The 22,500-nt window shown below is 39.3% G+C and overlaps 2 protein-coding genes across 4 annotated transcripts in view; one reads left to right on the top strand and one right to left on the bottom strand.

The window, feature by feature from the left end:
* Window positions 1-2,138, top strand: part of LOC135218132 (histone-lysine N-methyltransferase SMYD3-like) — a 47,714-nt gene extending 45,576 nt beyond the window's left edge. For both annotated transcript variants that reach the window (XM_064254288.1, XM_064254280.1), the window contains exon 9: window positions 695-2,138. In XM_064254288.1, the coding sequence (XP_064110358.1) occupies window positions 695-1,004 (310 nt within the window). In that variant the 3' untranslated portion in view covers window positions 1,005-2,138. The remainder of the gene's footprint in view (window positions 1-694) is intronic.
* Window positions 2,139-11,246: 9,108 nt separating this feature from the next.
* LOC135218115 (histone-lysine N-methyltransferase SMYD3-like) overlaps window positions 11,247-22,500 on the bottom strand; it is a 58,639-nt gene continuing 47,385 nt past the window's right edge. The window contains exons 8-10 of one of the 2 annotated variants that reach the window (XM_064254264.1): window positions 20,054-20,216; window positions 15,114-15,443; window positions 12,502-12,640 (exon numbers count right to left, since the gene is read on the bottom strand). In XM_064254264.1, the coding sequence (XP_064110334.1) occupies window positions 15,134-15,443; window positions 20,054-20,216 (473 nt within the window). In that variant the 3' untranslated portion in view covers window positions 12,502-12,640; window positions 15,114-15,133. Of the gene's footprint in view, window positions 12,641-15,113; window positions 15,444-20,053; window positions 20,217-22,500 lie in introns of both variants that reach the window. The other variant, XM_064254271.1, reaches the window with a different exon arrangement.

The raw sequence follows: 22,500 nt of genomic DNA, 5'->3' as shown, positions 1-22,500 counted from the left end.
CAGTAGACATTAATATATGCCAGCAAAAACTGCATTATGAAGTATAGATATTAATGGAAATGGCGTGAGAGGCCTTGATACATAATTACAGACACTCCTCTGCTCACGAGAAGAAAACACACGAGGTAGAGTGAAGTTGTCATAAATATATATATATATATATATATATATATATATATATATATATATATATATATATATGTATATATGTATATACATATTTATATATATAAGTACACACTTATATATATATATATATATATAATATATATAATATATATATATATATATATATATATATGTGTTTGTGTTTATTTATGTATGTATTTCACTTTGGTTTTTACTTCATCAATATTGAAGAGGATTTTACTTCCAAGGGTGCAACTGGATATTTTATAAATATTCTGTTTTATTCATTTATGACACAAAAAACTACCTAATATATTACGGCTGTGAATTTAATCATGATGTTGATAGTAATGATAATATTGATAATACTTTCGTAAGTCTTATAATTAATGCATGGACGCGACTGTTGCATTAACCTCCAAGAATAAGAATAGCAATTGAAGTAACAGTAATTATAACGATAGCAGAATGGGAGTTATGGCGACGATGCAGATATTGTATTGATAATAGAATTAGAATAACTAAAACGATGATGATGATGATGATAACGATGATACCTTTCTAGGTACTATTACGGCGACGATCATCCCACCTTTGCTCTCTTCCTCTTCAAGCTTGGCAAAGCCAAGATCTACCTGAAGGAGTTCCGCGAGGGTGTCAGGATGCTGGACAAAGCGGAAGCCATCCTCAAGGACGCCGTGGGACCCACGCATCCCCTCATAGTCGATCAGCTGGTTCCGACCAACCTGCTGGCCAACGAAGACATCGAGATCTGCCTGGAGAGGAGGTTGGCTGCCGCTAAGGAGAGGGAGCGCCTCCAGCAGAAGAATAAAGTCTCGAGGAGATACGCCAAACCGATCGACCAGGCGGCGTAATATAACGTGAGCTGTCGGGTGTCTAGGCCGAGCGCTCCGGCTGTCGTTGAGCGCGTTGGATCTGTTCTACCACTACGGAAATCAACCAGACGATAGAAAGGAAACTTATGAGTATCTGTGGTTTATTTGTTATCGTTATTGTTGTTGTTGCTCTATCACATTAGGGAGGCATGGTGTCTATATTCTAAAGATTTCGTCCTGAAAACCAGTGTTCGAAGTAGTATCTTGTCCTGTTAAACATTCAGAACAAAGAAGAAGTCATTTAAGGAGGTAGGAAAGTTGATACTTGATAGCCGATTCGGTAGTCAGTGACTACTTGGCTGTCCAGAGAAACGTGTCAGAATACCAGCAGAGAATTGAGGCTTTTAATTACTTGACACTGAAGATAATTTGGCAGGAAAAATTCTCCAAATTTGACATCTAGGTGGTATTTGCTATGAAGTTGAAACGAACCAACTTAGATTAAGAATGAAAGGCTGCTCACCTTAGTAAATAAGTTAAGGGGGCATAAAACTAATTTAGCAGCTGGGAAAGAACTTTGAAATCAGTCACAAAGCCAGTTTGATTTAAGAATCAAGTGTTGCTGAATGAAGGACATCTAGTTTATTACCTGCCAGCCAAGTAAAGCCTTACATGCAGCCAATGTGATTATATTCCAAGAAGAAAGACGTACTATACAAGGTTTTAGTGAATATTTACGGCAAAGACCTATTTGGAAAAATATTTTAGACCATGACGACATCTCTGTCAAAATTTCCTTTCGTTGTGCATGTTTTAGTGAATCGTTTAACGTCCTACCCAAGGTTAGGTGAGGTGGTTTTGGACCTGCTCACTTAATTTACCACGAAACCATCATTTTAGGAAGGTCTCTTGTTTTTTCAGACTTGCTAGCTTGTTATTAACATTCTGGTGGCGTCGATTTTTCTAAAATTTTGAATTGTTGTTGCTGCCTTATAGATGCTGGTTCTCAGTGTTTTTACCTCGTTATGTTCATCTCTCCCAGAAAATCATCATGTTGAAAGGGTCATACCTATAGTGCTTCTGTATTGTGTCTACTCATGTGGAATACTACGTGTCCTCCTCTGCCTCAGGTTGTTTAGAGTTTCTCTCAGGAATTAAATTATAGTTACTCAATGCTTTTCACTCATCACTTACATCAGTGCTTGGAAAGTTATTTGTCTTTAGTGGGAGAAGGAAAGGTTGTTCCCCTTCCGGCGGTTCAAAGCCCAGATAAAAACTGGTCTGATGACATCTAAAACTAGCTTTTGTGGAATACTTCATATAAATAATTTTCAGAGATGGCAGTCCTTGCATCAGATCATTTAACAGAGTTGTTATCCACTTGTTTAATAAATTTCAGTTAGTTTCTCATGAAATTTTTTGTAGGTCAAGGATACCATTTTCTTTATGATAAAAATATTTTTTCGTCTTTCTTAATGCACGAGTAACAATGTATGCTGTCTTTGTGAAAAGAAAAGAAATTCATCAAAAACTCCTATTGAATCTTTGAGGACTACTAATGGCGAGTCAATCTTTCCTTTAATGGCGAATCCATTACTTTATGTTCATCATCAAATTCAGTAGAAGCTGAATTTTATTGACCACGACATAAGGAAAAGCGTAGAGGACAGGATTTATTACACGTGTTTATTTATATGTACACTATAAACATATGTGCAACATCGCGTGCATTTCATGTGCATCTAAGGTTCTGTTTAAGAAAACGAGGAATGGGTAAGGAAAGGTGATATCTAACCCCAAGTGGAGGTAGTAGAGCGGCCTCGCAAAGAAGACAAAGTAGAAACGACGACTTTTTGGAAATTGACCCAAACACCAATATTATGCTAATCGGTATCCATCAAATTATATCAAAATAATCTCTTACGATCATCAGCTCTTCCATGGCTTCCCTATACCTGGTCATCCTGATGACATGAATGGATGCAAAACACAGTGGAAAGATGCTGAAACTTCTCCGTACACAGACGAGGAACTCATAAAAGCAAGATATGGGAAGAATTTGATAAAACTCGTCCTTGGAAAGACATCCCCGAGCAATTTCCTTTCCATTTTATCAACAGGTTCCATGAGACACTGAGCGAGGTCCCTCCCCCTGACCCCCTAACCCGTCCTCCTCCTCCTCCTCCTCCTCTTCCTCCCCGCTAGGAATCCCCAGTTCCCCTTAAATAATACAATCGTCTGGCCTAGTCAACAACAATCAGTTGGCAGCTCTGTCTACCTCCCTGGACGGAGGGGAGGCGGGCAAGGGGGTAGGCGGTGCAGGTAGGTAGGTACGGGGTAGTCTGGTGCGAGGTGGCGACGGATTTTCTCGTGAGGGCAACAGGGAAGAAGAACCCCAAATTGAATCTCAGTCGATTTCTGGGTTGAGCAGCTTCGATCTGTCCGTAGAGATTAATTACCTTAGGTAAGATGCTTTACAAAGACGAAACAGCCAACGCACACGTTGCAGTGCTCACGAAGTCTTTTAAAATCAAAAAGCTTCATCGTATTCCCCTCTTGTTTTCCGTAAAATCCAACCGAGAAAGGGAGCGAAAGAAAAGGAAAAGAAAGAAAGAAAAAAAAAAAAGATTTAGGAGAATAGCACACGGGGCGGGGGATGTATTCTCAAGGTCCTGGTCGCTATAAACATGCAAATGATCTTATCCTGCCGGAGTTTTATTAGGTGAAGCTGGAGCCAGCTCTGAAGAGATGGTTTTCTGGGGATGAGAGAGAGAGAGAGAGAGAGAGAGAGAGAGAGAGAATTGGACCGAGAAGAGGGTGAAATCAGATTGCGATTAGAGAGGACTTTGAAAATGCCTTTCCTTTGCAAGGCTGACATCTGTTATTCTTGTGTCTTATTACCACTTCGAATGTTCCAGTTTCACGTGAATGTTCAATAATGTTTAGCGCTGCGATAAAACATAAAGTAATTCGTTAAGCTTTTACTTAGAGTTGGGTTTTCGAAAATGACTTTCTACCTGATATTATTCCGCATCGCTTGCAAGCAGTCGACAGCGACTCGATATTGTATTTAATTTTTGTCTGTGATTGACGGCGAGATGTTCAGCGTAAAAGTGACATTCAGGGTTTAAGGAGGAAGGACAAACTGTGGGAGAAAGAGATAATGGCGATGTTAGAGAAAAATGGATATGGTTTGGAGGAAGAATAGTAAGCAGGAATGACGGAGGATTATGAAGGGTAAATGTCATTCGAAATAACCTACTTTTTTTGTGCGGGTGGAGGAGGTTCTGTTCGGAGGCCTCAGGTGCTGCTTTTTAGTTCACACCTTACTATTACCTACCATGTTTCACTTATCCTGTGGTCCACCCTTCTCTCATTCTACCGTCACATGTTACGTTTACTTCTAAATACTTGAACAAATCAGCTGTTATGTTTATTTCTAAATACTCAAACAAGTCAGCAGTTACGTTTACTTCTAAATGCTTGAACAAATCAGCTATTACGTTTACTTTTAAATGCCTGAACAAATCAGCCATTACGTTTACTTCTAAATGCTTGAACAAATCAGCCATTATATTTACTTCAAATGCTTAAACAAATCAGCCATTACGTTTACACAAATTAGCCGTTACGTTTACACAAATCAGCCGTTACGTTTACTTCTAAATATTTGCTTCTGAATACTTGAACAAATCAGTTACGTTTACTTCTAAATACGAACAAATCACTCGTTACGTTTATTTCTAAATACTTTTTCTCTTTCACCTGCTTTTGGACTGCTTTATCCATTCCTGTACGTGATCTGCCCTACTGTCTTTTAATTGCATAGCAAATATTTTATATTCCACGGACAAAATAGCCTAGTTCTTAATCTTACCATAAATAATTTGATGTCACAAGCACCGAAAGCATGGACAAACTATCAAAATGTCCTTACTCATCACAGAGCCAGTCATGTAAGGTTACACATGAATCTGCGGACCTGCCGTCTGTTAGTTTCCATTGTTCGTTACTTAATGTACAATATGTGCGTGGATCTTATCTAGTAAAGAACAGTGTTCCAGGGAAGCAATCTTTCAGCTGATAGAACTCACTGCTGCCGAGTGTGGCCAACAAAGCAGGAGTCGCAGTTGTGGCCAGGGGCCACTTGGAATTGTTACGGTACTATAGAAGCAAGGGATTTGTGCTTAGCGGGTATGCACCCTTCAGGAACTGACTCTTTAGATGGATAAGGCTATATGGGAACTTCAGAGCCGTTGGTAATTAAAGCTTTAATAAAAGGAAGCATCTGAGAATTGTGATGGAACCCTCATTAAACGTTCAGGGCTTATGTCGGTTTCTTACATCTAACACCATTTGAATTATATGAGAAAGTTGCTCTCGAGGACTGCAAAAGCATCTTAATTTAACATTAGGACCCTGTATGCTATCTAGAGGTTTTCTCATCTCAAGTTTTAAGAAAAAAAGATGCTCCTGCGGAATGCAATGGAAGTTCAGACCTATGTGAGCTTCAGAGATGTTATTCGGAATTCTAAGAGGATAATATATTACCAAGGATTACCTCAGGGTGCTTATTAATCATTCGGATCTTATGCACACTTCAGAGCTGATTTCATTATGAGTTCTAAGAAAATGAAGCTTTTATGAATTTAATGAAATCCTCATTAGGCATTCAGATCTTATCTTAGCTTAAGATTGTTCCCACACTAAGCTCTAGGAAGAAAAGTTTTAGAAGAATGCGGTAGAACTTTCATTCAGACCTTTTGTATACTGTTCTCTTGCCTAGTTTTTAAGACAAAAAAGCTGCGAGGGAATTTGGTGATACATTCATTGTATACATTAAGACCTTACGTGAGCTTCAGAGCCGTCCTCATTCTTAGTTCTAAGATGGAACAGTTACTGAAGACCATTGAGGAACTTTTGATATGCATTTGAACCTCGTGTTTGTCTCTGAGCTGTCGTAGTTCAGAGTTAGATGAAAAATACGATCCTGAGGAATGCAATGAAACTTTCATTTAGAGTTAATGTGAGGACCAGGCCTGTCCTCATTCTGAGTTATAAAAAAAAAGAAAGTCTCATGACTGCGTGAAACCACCATTAAGCCTTCAGACCTAAAGCTAGATTCATTCCTTGTTAACTTTCCTCATCTGGCCTCTCTCCTGTGTTCTAAGAGTGTTAGAGTATGCTTCCAATTTTGCCCTACAGTTTCTGTACATATTCATCTCTTCTTCACTGCTCAATCCCTATTCTGGGTCACCGTTTTTATCGAGCCTTCTCCAGCTGTGTCTATCATGAACTGCTCATCTCATAATAGGCTTTGGCAGCTGTTTAATGGGCAGATACCCTTCCTGATTCCAGCACTCGCTATGTATCGGTGCTTGGGGCCGTCACTGAGTTGAGCTAGTTGTCTGTCCCTTACTATGTGAAGGAAAGCGGAGAGTGACAGGAGGTTATTTACTATTGCTCGAGCAAAACTATTTCTCGCATAGTACTACCAATGCATCAAGCATGAACTACCGCTCATATGGTACCGATGTGTCGAGCATAATTTATTGCCAATATATGGTACACATGTAACAAGCATGGACTATTGCTCGTATAGTACCGATATAACGAGCATGAACTATTGCTCTATAAAGCACAGGGGTAGAGAGCATGAACTATTGCTCGTATGGCACCGATGTAACCAGTATGAACTATTGCCATGGTACCAATGTAACGAGCATAAATTATTGTTTGAGGGGCACAAATGTAACTAGTTCGAACTATTGCTCACATGGTACCGATCCAACTAGCGCGAACTATTGCTCATATTGCAGTGATGTAATAATAATCATGAACTGTTGCTGGAGTGGCATTGGTGTAACGAGAACGAGCTATTGCTTCTGTGGTATCGATGCAACGGCCTTGAACTACTTCTTGTATGGCACTGATGAGCGTGAACTATTGCTCATTTAATGTTATTGTAAAGAGTATGAACTATTGCTCGTATGGTATTGATGTAACGAATATGAACCATTGCTGATATGGCACCGATGTAACGAGCATAAACTATTGCTCACACGGCGCTGAGGTAGGTAGCACAACGATTCCTTGTCTGGCACCGGCGTAACGAGCATGAATTAGTGCTTGGATACTGCAGATGTAATGAGAACGCACTGTTGCTCACATGGTAGTAATATTGTAACGAGCATACTTTATTGCTTGTATGGTACCAGTGTGACGAGCACGAACTATTGCTCTCATGGCAACGATGTAACGTGCATGAACTTTTGCGTGTTTTTTCACCAATGTAACTAGCAATTATTACTCGCATGGTACCGATGTAATGCGGGTGAAATATAGGACCAATGCAGCGAACGTGAACTATTGCTTGCATGGTGCCAATGTAACTAGCATTAGATATTGCTCGTATGGCACCTATGTCGCGAGCATGAACTATTGCTCGTGTGGTACCAATGTAACTAGTATGAACTATTGCTCGTGTGGTACCTATGTAGCGAGCATCAACTATTGCTCCAGCTATTGCTCGTGTGGCACCTATGTAGCGAGCATCAACTATTGCTCATGTGGCACATATGTAGCGAGCATCAACTATTGCTCATGTGGCACATATGTAGCGAGCATTAGCTATTGCTGGTGTGGCACATATGTAGCGAGCATCAACTATTGCTCGTGTGGCACCTATGTAGCGAGCATGAACTATTGCTCGTGTGGCACATATGTAGCGAGCATGAACTATTGCTCATGTGGCACATATGTAGCGAGCATGAACTATTGCTCATGTGGCACATATGTAGCGAGCATGAACTATTGCTCGTGTGGCACATATGTAGCGAGCATGAACTATTGCTCATGTGGCACATATGTAGCGAGCATGAACTATTGCTCGTGTGGCACCTATGTAGCGAGCATGAACTATTGCTCATGTGAGACATATGTAGCGAGCATGAACTATTGCTCGTGTGGCACATATGTAGCGAGCATGAACTATTGCTCATGTGAGACATATGTAGCGAGCATGAACTATGCTAGTGGGGCACATATGTAGCGGCATGAACTTTGCTCATGTGGCAGCATATGTAGGAGCATGAACTATTGTCGGGTGTGGACATAATGGTGCTGACATGAATATTCATGTGGCACATATGTAGCGAGCATAACTATTGTTTCATGTGGCACATATGTAGGCGAGTATGAACTATGTAAGTGCACATATGTAGCGAGCATGAACTATTGCTCATGTGGCACATATGTAGCGAGCATGAACTATTGCTCGTGTGGCACATATGTAGCGAACATGAACTATTGCTCATGTGGCACCTATGTAGCGAGCATGAACTATTGCTCATGTGGCACATATGTAGCGAGCAGACTTTGTTCATGTGCACCTATGTAGCTGAGCATGAACATTGCTCATGTGGCAGCATATTAGCGAGCAATGACTATTGCTCGTGTTGGCACATATGTACTGAACATGAACTATATGTTCATGGCACAGTATGTAGCGAGCAATGAACTATGTGTTCATGTGTGCACAGTATGTATGCGAGCAGTGAACCTATTGGCTCAAGTGGCTACATATGTAGCGAGCATTGAACAATTGCCGTGTGGCACAATAGTGTAGCGAACATGAACTATTGTCGTGTGGCACATATGTAGCGAGCAATGGAAACTATATGCTCCATGTGGCACATTGTTGCGGCATGAAACTATGCTCGTGTGGCAACATATGTAGCGAGCTGAACTTATTGCTCATGTGGGCACATATGTAGCGAGCATGAACTATTCTTCATTGTTGGCACATATGTTAGCGAGTATGGAAACTAATTGTGCTCATGTGGCCACGCTATGTAGCGGCATAGAACTTATTGCTCATAGTGGCATATGCGAGCATGACTATTGCTATGTATACGAGCATGAACTATTGGCTCATTTGTTGCACATATGTAGCGAGCATGAACTATTGTCATGTTGGCTATGTAGCGAGCATGAACTTTGCTCCTGGCACATATGTACGAGCATGAACTATTGCTCATGTGCACATGTACGAGAGAACTATTGCTCATGTGGCACATATGTAGCGAGCATGAACTATTGCTCATGTGGCACATATGTAGCGAACATGAACTATTGCTTGTATGGCACCAATGTAACAAACATGAATTATTGCTGATATGGCACTGATGTAATAAGCACGAACTATTGCTTGAAATGAACCGATGTAACGAGCATGAACAACCTTAATTTTGTCACGAATATAAAAACATTTGTCCGTTTTATTAGAATGTTTGCATCATGATACTAAAAGATTCCTGAAAAAAAAAGCGCTTTGTGACCCTTTCTTAAGTACAGAAAACTCTGTGCTATTTCTGATACCCTGCGGCCAATTTAACCACCAAGCAATGTTAAAGAAGAATGGGGGAGCAGGCGTATTTCAGGTAATAGCGTCAAGTGTAAATGTTGTTTACTTTAACTTAAGATTAACCTAACGTTGCATAACCACTAGACCTACCCTATCGTGAATATCCTCTCATAGCCAGGTTCCTCGTTTGCAGACCTCAGAACCTAGCTTTAACAAGGTCAGGCCCGTAGGGGGCTAGTGCCGTCAGCGCATCTCACGGGGTGTATTGCAGGCGATGCTAAAGGTTCTTTACAGCGTCCCTTACGCCCCCGGCTGCAACCCCTTTCATCTATATAACTACCACCGTTCATGTTATCTTTCTCCTAACAATTACTTCATCGTGCAAATAGGAGGTTTTCCTCCTGTTACATCTTTCAAACCTTACTCTCCTTTTCCGTTCCAGCGCTGAATGACATCATAGGTCCCATTGATCGCCCTTTGGCCTAAACCAGTGGTTCTTAGTCTTGGGGTGGGGTTGTTGGGGTTGTTGTTGTCCTCCCCCTGGGGGGGGGGGCGTCAGTAATTTCCAGGGGATGCGCGAGCCCTATGAAAAAAAATCACCAATATTCGTTATTCTCTTAACAAGAGTGAGGAAGTAATATTCAGAAGTTTATAAAAAAACTGCAAAAGTATCGCCTTATAATGTTAGTTTCCTTTGGGCTACTACTACGTTGGGCTGACTATGTTTTGTAATTATTGACCTCCCTTCCTCTTTAAATCTGAGAGGGGGGGGCGGTTTAATTTTGATCATAGTTGCAAAGGGGGCGTGGAAGAAAGGACCAATTCTTAGATGGGACGTGGTAATAAAAAGGCTAAGAACCACTGCTATTTAATGAGGTCATTTAGCCTTTCTTTACGACGAGGATGAATTATTTCGATTTTTACCACAAAATGCCCGGCGTCATTGAACCGCTAGAAAAGCCATCGCCTCAGTGGCGTGGTCGGTTTGGTCTTGGTATGCCACCTCGGTGGCCGCGAGTTCGATCCACGGGCATTCCGTTGAAGGGTCAGAGATGTGTATTTCTGGTGACAGAAGTTCACTCTCGACGTCGTTCGGAAGTCACGTAAAGCCGTTGGTCCCGTTGCTGAATAACCAACGTAAAAACGCCATAAAAACAAACAAACAAACTAGAAAAGCCAGAGGGTGATAATGACATCCCTAAATTGAGGGGGCAGGGATGTGTATTTCTGGTGATAGAAGTTCACTCTCGACGTGGTCGGAAGTCACGTAAAGCCGTTGGTCCCGTTGCTAAATAACCGCTGGTTCCATGAAACGTAAAAACGCCATAAAAAACAAACTAGAAAGGCCAGAGGGTGATAATGACATCCCTAAATAAAACAGCCCTGACTTAAAGCATTTTATTGCACAGACAATTAAAAGCAACACAACTATCAAGAAAACATTTCAATAACAATGCTGTCCTAATAAATGTTATTAAAGGTCAATCTCACGTTTCATTTCTCGTAACGTTCAGCGCTTGTTTTTTGTTTTTATTCGTTTAATTTCTCCTCACCTCCTTTTTTTTCTTTTAGTTTTTTATTCAATCCATCGCTTGACATCAGTGTGTTCTGTCATTCGTCATTTCTTTGTTATTTACTGAACATTATTCCTTTGAGCATTCAGGAATGGTAATGTATGTTGTATATAAAAAAATATAGATATATGTGATTTGCGGCAGCACTTTGTGCACCAGCTGACATTATTTTGTCTATTATTTTAATAATATCCAGGGAACCCTTTTGATGAATGTAAAAGACACATCTTTTTCTATTTTCATACTGTCAGTGCGGTTATGCAGCAGCTGTACTAATATATAATATATATATATATATATATATATATATATATATTATATATATATATATATATATATATGTATGTATGGGCATATATTAAATCTTCAGTTCTGAGCTGGGCATCAGGAATTCTTACTAATGGCAAACTTAAACTTAAAAAGGAATCTGTAAGGTCATGTTAGGTCAGTTCAGATTTGATTCAGACTTCGGGTTAGTTTCATCAAACAACGAAAAAGGAATGCATTCAGTGAAGCCGTCCAGTAAATATGTTTATCATTTCTGGAATTCAGCCGAGAAATTCAGTATCACTGAATTTCAGAAAATAAAATTTCTCACGTCTGAAATTCAGCAAATATATTTATCATTCTTGAATTTCAGAAGTCATATTTATCATGTCTGAATTCAGGAAATATATCTCACCATGTCTGAAAAGCAGGAATATATATCCATCACTTCTGAAATTCAAGAAATACATTTGTCATGGATGAAGTATTTCATTCTAAATTAGGTTTTTATTCAAAAGAATCTGTAATAATTCACATGTCCATTGTGTTGTTGGTGTTTCAAAATATGGAAGCTACTGCCCTAATAGTTATTGTGACTGTTCGTTTTTTCTCTGAGCCAGAGATCAGTTATTCCAATTCAGTAGAGATACATATTAGTTAATCGTCTCTCATTATCACAATAACTGCAGGCTAATCTTTTTGTAACAGGCAGCGAATTAACCTGATTCAAAGATACCATGACTGTCAGTGAATTTCTCACTCAAGTTGTCTCATGTAAACCAATTGCCAATTATGGAAGGAGAGTTGTTACTGGGGCTTCACCTGAATATTCATTACTCCAGTCGATATGAAAAAGCACAATTCAACAAATATGCAAATATATGATGAAAGCTCCTTAAAACAGCCAAAGATCGAACATAATTGCAGCCGGTCTGTGACGAAGCTCTAGTTGCGTGGATCTTCCTGACAAAGGTCAACTTCAACTATGAAAAGCTTTTTATTTGCCGTGTGGAATTTCGTACGGAACAGGATTGGTCAGTAATGAATATTGATACAGAATGATAAAACCCTTCCTATGGTGAAAAGCAAAACAAAACTAAGTGACGTCATATTTCTCCTTGAGTTTAAGGAATAGACAACACCAATAATCTATAGATCTTGGGCAACACCATTCATATAACCAACGGCGAAAGGCAAAACTAAACTAAATGAGGCAGTATTTCCTCTTCACGTAGTCAGAGGAGTTCATACGCTCCATCCTGATCAGCGGGTCCTCGTTCGCCAGGAGGCTGGTGGGGACCAGCCGGTCGACGACCAGAGGGTGGTTCGCTCCGAGTCCGGTTTTCAAGACGGGTTCGGCCATGTCCAGGTGCTGCAGTCCCACGCGGAATTCCTTCAGGTAAATCTCTGCCGTGCCGAGTTTGTATAGGAAAATGGCGAAGGTTGGGTTCGTGTCTCCGTAGTAGTACCTGGTGAGAAGTGGATGCGAGATTAGTGTTGGTTCTCGGTATCTCCTTCGTCTTTTTGGTAAACATTTGACTTGTGACTCGCGTGTTATTATGATGACAGTATTTTTGGGGAGTGAGATCATTTGCGGAGTATACTTTTAGTGATACGTCCTTAAATTGTCGTGTAGTATTATCTAGATTTTTATGGCTTGTATTGTATTGTTGTTTATTCGTGTTTTCTCTTTTTAAACAAATGGGCATTCTATCGCTGGGTAGCATGCTTTGCAAATGAATGACCTCTTGACCTCTTATGCCTGCCCCAGGGGAATAATCGCGCATCACTGCTATATGATAATAATGATATAAGATTCAATTTGAATACATATGTATGTTTTTTCTGTATGCAACACATAGTTAATGGGTAATTGATTTAACGTCTAATTATCGCGAACAACAAATAACAGAGCAACATCTTGCAATTTGTATATTAGCAATACTGATAGGTGCTGACGTCATAATACTGTCATCATCATATGGCAACACTGTCATAATAGGCGTGCGAGTTAAAGGCCATATTTACTTAACTTGTTAGTTGGATGTTTACAATTTTGTTTCTGGTGTTAGGGAGGCCAGTGTGTTTGCTATGAATGGCTGGTCTTGGATCACGTTTGCATAAGTCTTAGGTGAGTTTTCACTAAGCTTCACAGTGCGCTGCATATATAAGGCTCATCACCACCTCCTCCCAAATTCTTGTTAGCCCTGCCTACTGGACTGCTCATCAAGAGTCATGCTGCACCACTAACTCATCAAGGCGACGAATCGTTTGTAACCTTTCAACTGTCATCCAGCTCTCTATTATGCTGTAATAAGCGCTTCAATGGCGTGGTTGGTATGGTCTTTGCCTGTCACCTCGGTGGCCGCGAGTTCGATTCTTGGCCATATCACTGAGGGGTTAGAGATGTGTATTTCTGGTGATAGAAGTTCACTCTCGACGTGGTTTGCAAGTAACATAAAGCCGTTTATCCCGTTGCTTAATAACCACTGGTTCCATGCAACGTAAAAACACCATATAAACAATTATACTGTAATCGCCATGGAAAGGAAACGAGAAGAGATCCGTTGTTTGATTGAGTATCATCAGCATCATCCATGTTTATGGAATGTAAAATTAACATCATATAAAAATAGAGATGTATATGTGGCCGTCAGGAAAATAATGCTACCGGTCACAGCACTCGCGTAGTGTAGAGGCAATACGCGCTGTGCACCACGTGACGTCACCCAGGTGGGCGGGCATATGCTGGCAGGGGCGACATATGAAGCAGACCGTGAAGCCTAGTGTAAACTCACCTTAAGTTAGAGCTGTAATTCTCCTGTATTCTCTTTCTTGTATGAGATATTCGCCGTAGTGACCGACCGAAAGTGAGATGCCATAGAAGAAAGGCCATTATGAAATAATAAGCAATTTGATGATCAAGTAAAGAAACAAATAGCGTCATTAACAGAAAATAATAAATGACTAGACTGGATTATGGATAAGAACATTAGTTTTTCCATAAACTAAACAAGAAAATAATTATTAAGATGTAAAGAAAATAATAATGAAAGCACTGTAAATATGATTTTGAAAAATCCACAATGTTTTATTGACTAGTGTCCGGAGAATTATTTAAGGCACTTGCTTCAGGAATATCAGGATCATCTGACGGTGTTTTCATAAATCATCTCTCTCAAACAACTATGGCACCGTAGGACAAGTTATTCAAGTAAAAGGGAAACACGTGACGAACCAAGTTTGGCTCGTAAGTAGGTCCTCCCGAAATTTGTAGGGACTGAGGTTCCTCAGAGGAAGTAGTTTCATCCAGTCACGTATTTATGATTTTGTTGTGGCCATTTCTCCTTTCATTTAGGATATTTATTACATATTTTATGTATAGGGGAATAGGTTGTACGTTGTGCAAACCTAGACCGGAAGGTGTAAAACTGTGTGTGTTTTTTTTTAAATACACTTTAGTTTAAAGAAAAAAAAAATCAGGTCAACACTGTTTGACTGGATATTGATAGAACTTCCTATCAGCCCAATCTTTTATAGTTATTTGCCACAATAGATTTATTATGACCAACTAAACACATTGTACTTTTAAAAGAGAAAACAGTTACAACTATTTTAAGAATCACAGATCACCTCCATTTTATCTGAAAGAAGAATGTGAGATAGTTGGCTGTTTTTAACAAGGAGGGCGTCCCATGCAGTCAATTAGCACTTACTGAGGGAGAGACACCCAATCTTCTAGGATTTGTAACGTTAACTGGGAGAGTTAAATTATTTCAGCTTTTTAAATCCTACTATTTCTTTTCTATATTGTTAACTGAAACTGAAAGAGGGAATCCCATTTCAGTAGATAAACCCTTACTGAAAGAGGAAGTCCTATCCCAGTCCTTCAACCTTTACTGAAAGAGGAAGTCCTCTGTGTTATTCCGACTGATCTCCTACCTCCAGGACTTCCACTGCAGCTACGCAGCCTTGATGTTAAGTCTGACTTGTGGACGTGCGAGTGACATGACCCAGTTTTGTAGGTCTTCTTTCATTTTCATCTTTTCCGTCCGCTCGAGACGGATGGAAAGGTCTTCGTTTGCCAAATTATTGATAGAAATCAAATGGTCAACAATAATAGGGTGTTGGGCTCCCAGAGCGTCTGTCAGTATTGGCTCGGCGACCTCGAGGTGCGTGACCCCTTCGCGAAATTCTTTGAGGTAAATTTTCGCTTTCCCCAGTTTCACCAAAAATAGGGAAAACGTTGGGTTCTCCGCGCCGTAGTAATACCTGAAAAGAAGCAGACGATTTTAATGATGGTTGGATGAAGGAGATGGTTTCGAATCTCTCAGGGCTGAATTTAAAATCTCTCTGCAATTAATTTCTGTCATGAAAGAGATGCAGCAAAGTGAACCACTTAGAAGTTTTAATACCTCAACAGTGCTATAGATGAAGATAAATGAGGTAGATTTACATAGATAAATGAGGTAGACTTTCTGTTATATTTTGAGAAAGGAAAAAATGGATGAAGAGATTAATCTCCAAGGGGTAGGAGATACTTTGAATCTTCATGGATGAGACAGCATGAAATTTCATAAAAATGAAAATTTTTTTAAACCCTGTGAAATCTGCTACATTTAGCTGAAGTTATATCTGTCTCGAAGACAATAAATAGTTCATGGACAGATCTGTTTGCTTATCAGAGTGTAGCAACTCCATTGTTCCAAGGAAAAGGCTTATTCATTGTTCTTCAGCTTTAGAATTTTCAGAATTAAAAACTAAAATCAAATTTATGTGGAATATTAATTTTCATTTGATAGCTTGTCTGTTAATGCACTTGTAATGAAATTGTGCTATACAGGTTATATTGGTCTAAATTTGTTAGCGTAACTTACTGTAATCAGTTCTGTAAGTTGTTTCTTGACGTTGGTAAAAACAGGGATTATCATGAAACTATGGAAGAATTTAGTTTAAAAGGTGAGTTAGCAAGTATTATTTATAAAGGAAAGTCACAAACTAATTTTTTTTAAAAGATTCCGTGAAGTGACCTATGCAGATTATCTCAATAATCTAACAAATGTTTTGGTGATCTGTGAAGGTCTTCTGGACAAACAAAATGAGTTACTCTGTAGCCTGGCGAAGGTGTTCTTGATGACCTAAGGACAGTTGTTTCAATGACCTACAGTAAGCCCAGGGAGTAACATTAAAAGCAATCCCAATTACCGATCAAGGGTCCGCTTAGTGACATAGCAAAAGTCAGTTTGATGACTTGATAAAGTTTATCTCTCAGTGACCCAATGAAAGTTATCTGGATGTCCTGACAAATTTCATCATGATTACTTAACAAAAGTTGAAGTGTAATGTGGTATGGTCAACTCTTTACCGTAAAAACATCGTGCAACTGACCTAAGCTATGTATTCTTTAATGGCCTTGCGAGGTTTTCTTAACGAAACTTTAAGGACTATAGGTTTATCTGAGATTATGCCTCTAATACCATCAGGTCCTGACTTCTGTGGTAACTCTGGAGGAGGGTTACTCAAGTACAACATGGCCGATGGGCCCTCCTGGGGGAGTACCGGAAGAGGGTCCCTCTGCCAAACCAGGAACCCTAGGCATTTGCTGGAAACTCTACAGGAGTGCTTGTAATAAAGATTTCTATTCAATCTAATATAAAAAAAAAAAAAGACGATTCGAATCGTGTTTCCGAAGATACTTTGAATACGCGGGTTTCATTCCATCGCCTAGAAAGTTGGATTGAAGTTGGAGCCAACTCCAAATTCCTGGAGTTAAAGAGATCCAAAAGAGCCCTAGGAGGGATTCCTGAATGGATCCAGTGCCTTTAAGGAATCGCCGATTGCAAGGGATGGGGCACGGTGCCTTTTTTCAGTATTAAAACATATCAAATTTAATATTAGAAGCAATCCTCTGGGAGTTCCAGAGTGAACCTTTGGTCCCCGGTTCCGAAACCCATTCTTGTACAGAATGGATCGCTTTCTTGGCTTACCATGGGAGACAAGAACCCATGTTTGGGTGAAAGGCGCTCCTTCGAAGCTTCCTGAAGGAGCCAGGGGAAACCTGGGTTTGGGGAAGCAATGGCATAGTTTTGTATCGTTGGAATTCTAAAGGGTTAATTGACAAAGATGTCTGTGCACTCTGACCTTAATTCTGTGATAACTCAATTCTTAGGAACATTTTGACCTTAAGTTTTTTAACTCAGAATGCTTGGACATTTCCTATTACCGAAAGAAGGGCATGGAACTTTCCAGAGACAAAAACAAATAAAAAATTATATGAATTCAGATTGATCTTTTGTGGAATCCACCAAGTTTTAAATTATGCAACACTAGAATGCATAACTGACTGTCAGGGCTACTGATTGATGTGCATTCCGAATCAATCAATGCTTTCGAAATTGACAGCTCTGCTCTCGAGCTAGGAAGCTAGCCTCGGTTATATGACCATAAAATCTCTTCCGACTTTTTTATTTTTGAGATGATATCAGGATATCAGTGTTGGCTATGTCCTTTTCTTTATGTGACAAGGGGAGAAAGAGAGGAGAATTATTATTCTTGAAATACTGTTATCCATTTGCTATATATGCAATTCCCTCCATGTAACATTTGGGAATGGATGTCGAATACAATCTCCAACTCAGTTGTAGATCTGGAAACATTATTTTTATAGTTTTATTTATCACTTGGGATCTTTATCAGGGATAGTCAAAATGAGTTGATTTTGCACAGCACAGTCCCCGTCAGAGAAGTATTTATAGGTATTTCTTGTGAGACTGCCTTGAAACTTATTTATCTAGTTTAATTTCCTATTTAATTTTATACGGCGTCAATAACCTAGATGTTGTGACGCCAGTTTTAATAGTCACAAATCAATCAATCAAAGTTGGACGTGCCTGTTTATATGTTTGCCAGGTTGGCCACAGTATTTCTTAAGAGTGTTCGTTGTATTTCAGCTGAAATATTCGGTGGGGTGTTACGTGGGCCAAGGAAGAAAGGCTTAGATTTTGAGATGACTCAGGATCTTGATCCGGATCTGTTTATATCAATATACGTATTGTTTCTTCGAAGGAGGCATGGTTTCCCCCTATGGTTTTAGTTCGAAGGTTTATATCAGAAAAATAATAGAGGAGTTTAACAATGCTCAGCTTTCACCAGACTGAGGATTTTATTTTCTAGGTCCTTAGATAAGTAAATTAAAGATCTTGAGATGGTAGAATGGAAATTTAATGCATAAAAAATGATACTGCCAGTTTATTCATAGCAAATACTGGGGTAAAATTAGTTTTAGATCAAGCCAAAACAAAACGAGAAAAATTAATGAAAGGACATAAAAATAGATTATGGTTATTTTGTTGGCTTCAAAAGAGTAAAATCAAACAGGCAAAGCAACACATACGCAATATGAAATCAACTTGACAAGGACACAAAAAAGAAGAAAAAAAATAGATGACAAAATCAGGTTGAGCTAGGTGTATTACAAAAGTTTTTTTTTTTTAACATTTTTTATAGTTTTCTGTCTTGAGAACAAAAAAAAAAATAAGATGTGAAATAGGAAATAGTTTCTTTAAGATTTGCGGATTTGTGAATTTAATCAGAGTCCTATTTAGAAGCTTTTGTTTGTCGTTGTTAAAGAATTTTCTATGTTCCCCCAATTATGTTAAATTATGGTTTTTCATAACTGATTTCTTGGTTTGTATCTCAGATCAGTTTGAGTCTTTGTTGTTGAAAGCAACGGAATACCGAGCTTTTCTATCTGTAGTTGCTTTGACGACAAGTTGTGTATGCATGAGGTAAAGTAACTAACTAGTGAGTGTATGAATATAACTCTGCATTGCATTAAAGTGAGGTGAATTTACGATGAACATCTTTTAAAGGGAAAGTATAAAGTTTGCGGGAAAAAGGTTGAAATTTGTTTGTCAGAAGAATCAGAAGGTAGATGTTGATTTAATCGTTCTTCTAATGTGAATGATTGTACGTGATGTGCCCATCTATTATGTTACCCAGACTTGCTTCAAGGGAAAAGCACATATACACACGAACAAAAACATAACCCATGCTTCTTTTCTTAGGGCCCACCCTAATCCCTTCAGTCAGGACTTAGACCCTGTAACCTCTTCCATCTTCCCAGATACCTAACCATCAAGGGATCTTTGCCACAAACTCACTGGAACTACATAGATTATATATATATATATATATATATATATATATATATATATATATATATATATATACATGTTGGAGTAAGATTGTGAAACTAGGGATTCCACGAAATTTTATGGGAATTCGTGGAATCACCGGTTCACTTGGGGATATTTGATCCCCGAGGGGCTAGCACTAAACACGGCGAAACAGTGATTCATCTACACTATTTCGTCGTGTTTACGTAGTATTAGCTCCTCAGGGTTCAAATGTGTTCCGCTGTGTTTGGTACTAGCCCATCAGGGATCAAAATGTTTTTTGCCGTGTTAAGTACTAGCCCGTCGGGGATCAAATGTGTATTGCTGTATTTAGACCTATAGCCCGTCGGGGATCAAATGTGTTTTGCCGTATTTAGACCTATAGCCCCTCGGGGATCAAATGTGTTTCTCCGTGTTAGTAGTTACTAGCCCCTCGGGGATCAGTTGTGTTTCGGGGAACAATTGTGTTTACAGTATGTATTACTAACCCCTGGGGGGATCAAATACGTTTCGCGTGTTTAGTAATAGCCCCTCAAGGATCAAATGTGTTTCGCTGTGTTTAGTACTAGCCTCGGGGATCAAATGTTCCTTAGTGAATTTCATCCCTGATTTCACAGTATTACTGTAATATATACACAAACACACAAGCCCTCCCCCACCAAGTTCCCTTCCCCTCTTCCTAGCCCCGGCACTCGGCCACTGTACCTCATCCCCTCGTAGTTCATGTCGCCGTAATCCATGGCGCGAGACCAGCAGCCGTTGAAGACGCAGGCGTTGAAGGCGAAGTCGAGCGTCCTCACCCTCCAGACATTCAAGGGATGCAGTATCTCGCCCTGCATCTCCAACAGGTCGACGCAATCTGGCAGGTCTGTTTTTTATCGCGATGATGATGATGATGATGTTGCAGTGCCGATATTAAGGAAATATCCGAGTTTTTATTTTCTTTTTTTATTTTGGTTAGTATTAGTATTATGTTAGTGAATATTATACATATATATATACATACACATACATACATACATATATATATATATATGTATATATGTATATATATATATATATATATATATTATTACACCTTCCACATTATTGTATTTATTGTATATATTTTGCCTGACTGTTTTCCCCTGTATACCACTTTCCTTTGTCCTTTCCCAGAAACTTGTTGGCCTTGTTTCACACTCCTTGTTCTTACTTGCTCCGCCCATCCTAAATTTCTTCCACCCCTAAATGTAATTTTGAATCAGTCTCCACTCAGCAACTAAAGCCCCTTTACAGCCTATATTAGTTCCACATGAGCCCTTTGAGAAATTAGTAATAGACTGTGTTGGACCTTTTAAGAATATATCTGCCAAAAATATTGCTTAACACCTTTTAAGTTTCTTTACTACTTACGGGATCCCCAAGGATATCCAAACTGATCAAGGTTCTAACTTTACAAGTAAACTCTTTTCAGAAATCCTTAAGGAATTAAATATAAAACATAGCTTATCATCTGCATATCATCCGGAATCTCAGGGAGTCCTTGAACGATGGCACCAAACATTTAAAAGTATGTTAAAGTTTTGTTTAGAGAGCAATCTTGATTGGGATGAAGGAGTAAAGTTTTTGTTGTTTGCTATACGTGAGTCCCCCCCAGGAATCCCTTGGTGTTTCTCCTTTTGAAATGGTATATGGGAGATTATTAAGAGGACCCCTTGCATTAATTAAAGATGAATGGTTAAAGCCCCCAGACTCTAATCAGACTGTAACTGTTCAACAATATTTGAGTAACTGTAAGGAAACCCTTTCCAAAGTCCGTAAAATAGCCAGTGAAAACTTAAGCAAAGCTCAGATTAAAATGAAAAATAGTTATGATCAAAAAACTAAAATTAAGAAGTTCAATCCAGGAGCTCTTGTGTTAGCATATTTTTCTATCCCTGGATCCCCATTTTCCTCCAAATTCTTTGGTCCATATAAAGTGGTTAAAAATGTCAATAACCATACCTATGTGATTGAAACCCCTGATAGAAAGAAAAGTACTCAAATTATCCATGCCAATCTGCTTAAAAGGTATCATTCCAGGAATACTGAAACTGGTTATGGAGAAAAAATTGTTAATGTTAATGTTAAGGTCAAGGACGAGAAACCTGAAGTAAGTGAACCTGAATTCATCTATTCGTGCCGTTTGGTAGATAATGGTGCTGCTCTGAAAGACTTTGAAAACTCATGTCAACATCTTTCTCCTTTTCAATCAGAAGGACTTCAAAATCTTATTTACTCTTACCCAGAACTTTATGGGGAAAATCCAGGTCAGTGTACAGTCCTCACCCATGAAATCGAACTTCTACCAGGAACTGCTCCCATACGACAACACCCTTATCGCATCAGCCTGGCCAAGAAACTAGTGATGAAAGAAGAAGTGGAATATCTTCTGAGAGCTGGATTAGCTAAACCAAGCAAGTCACCATGGGCGTCTCCCAGTCTATTGGTACCAAAGGAGGATGGCAGCATGCGACTGTGTACAGACTACAGGAGAGTAAATTCTGCTACTGTTAAGGATAGTTACCCTTTACCCCGTCTAGATGACCTTATAGACTCTGTGGGCAAAGCAAAGTATGTAGCTAAGGTAGATCTCCTCAAGGGGTATTATCAGGTGAAGTTTACATCTAGAGCCAAGCTTATATCGGCTTTCATAACTCCTTTTGGGTTATTCCAGTAGGAAGTAATGCCTTTTGGTTTAACAAATGCCCCATCCACATTTCAACGCATAATTAACTACACCATTCAGGGTCTAGAGGGAGTATTTGCATATCTAGATGATATATTGGTGATGGGAGATTCTTGGGAAGAGCTTATGAAACGTTTGAATTTGCTCTTTTGATAGATTAAGAGAAGCCCAGTTAACAATAAATTTACAAAAAATTTGTTTTTGGTCAAGCTACAGTTACTTACTTGGGACATATTGTGGGTGGAGGTAATGTCAGGCCTAAAACTGCAAATGTTAATGCCATTCTTGACCATCCAGAACCTAAGACTAGGAAATCCCTTGAAAGATTTCTAGGTATGGTTTCATATTACGGGAAGTTCTGCCGTAATTTTGCTTCCGTAGTTGCCCCTTTACATAGTCTTACCTGCCCTTAAAAGAAGTATGATTGGGATGAGATATGTCA

The sequence above is a fragment of the Macrobrachium nipponense genome, chromosome 19 (assembly GCF_015104395.2).
Source record: "Macrobrachium nipponense isolate FS-2020 chromosome 19, ASM1510439v2, whole genome shotgun sequence".
NCBI lineage: Eukaryota > Metazoa > Arthropoda > Malacostraca > Decapoda > Palaemonidae > Macrobrachium > Macrobrachium nipponense.
The sequence above is the reverse complement of the archived record's forward strand: the minus strand, read 5'-3'. Positions and strand labels throughout refer to the sequence as shown.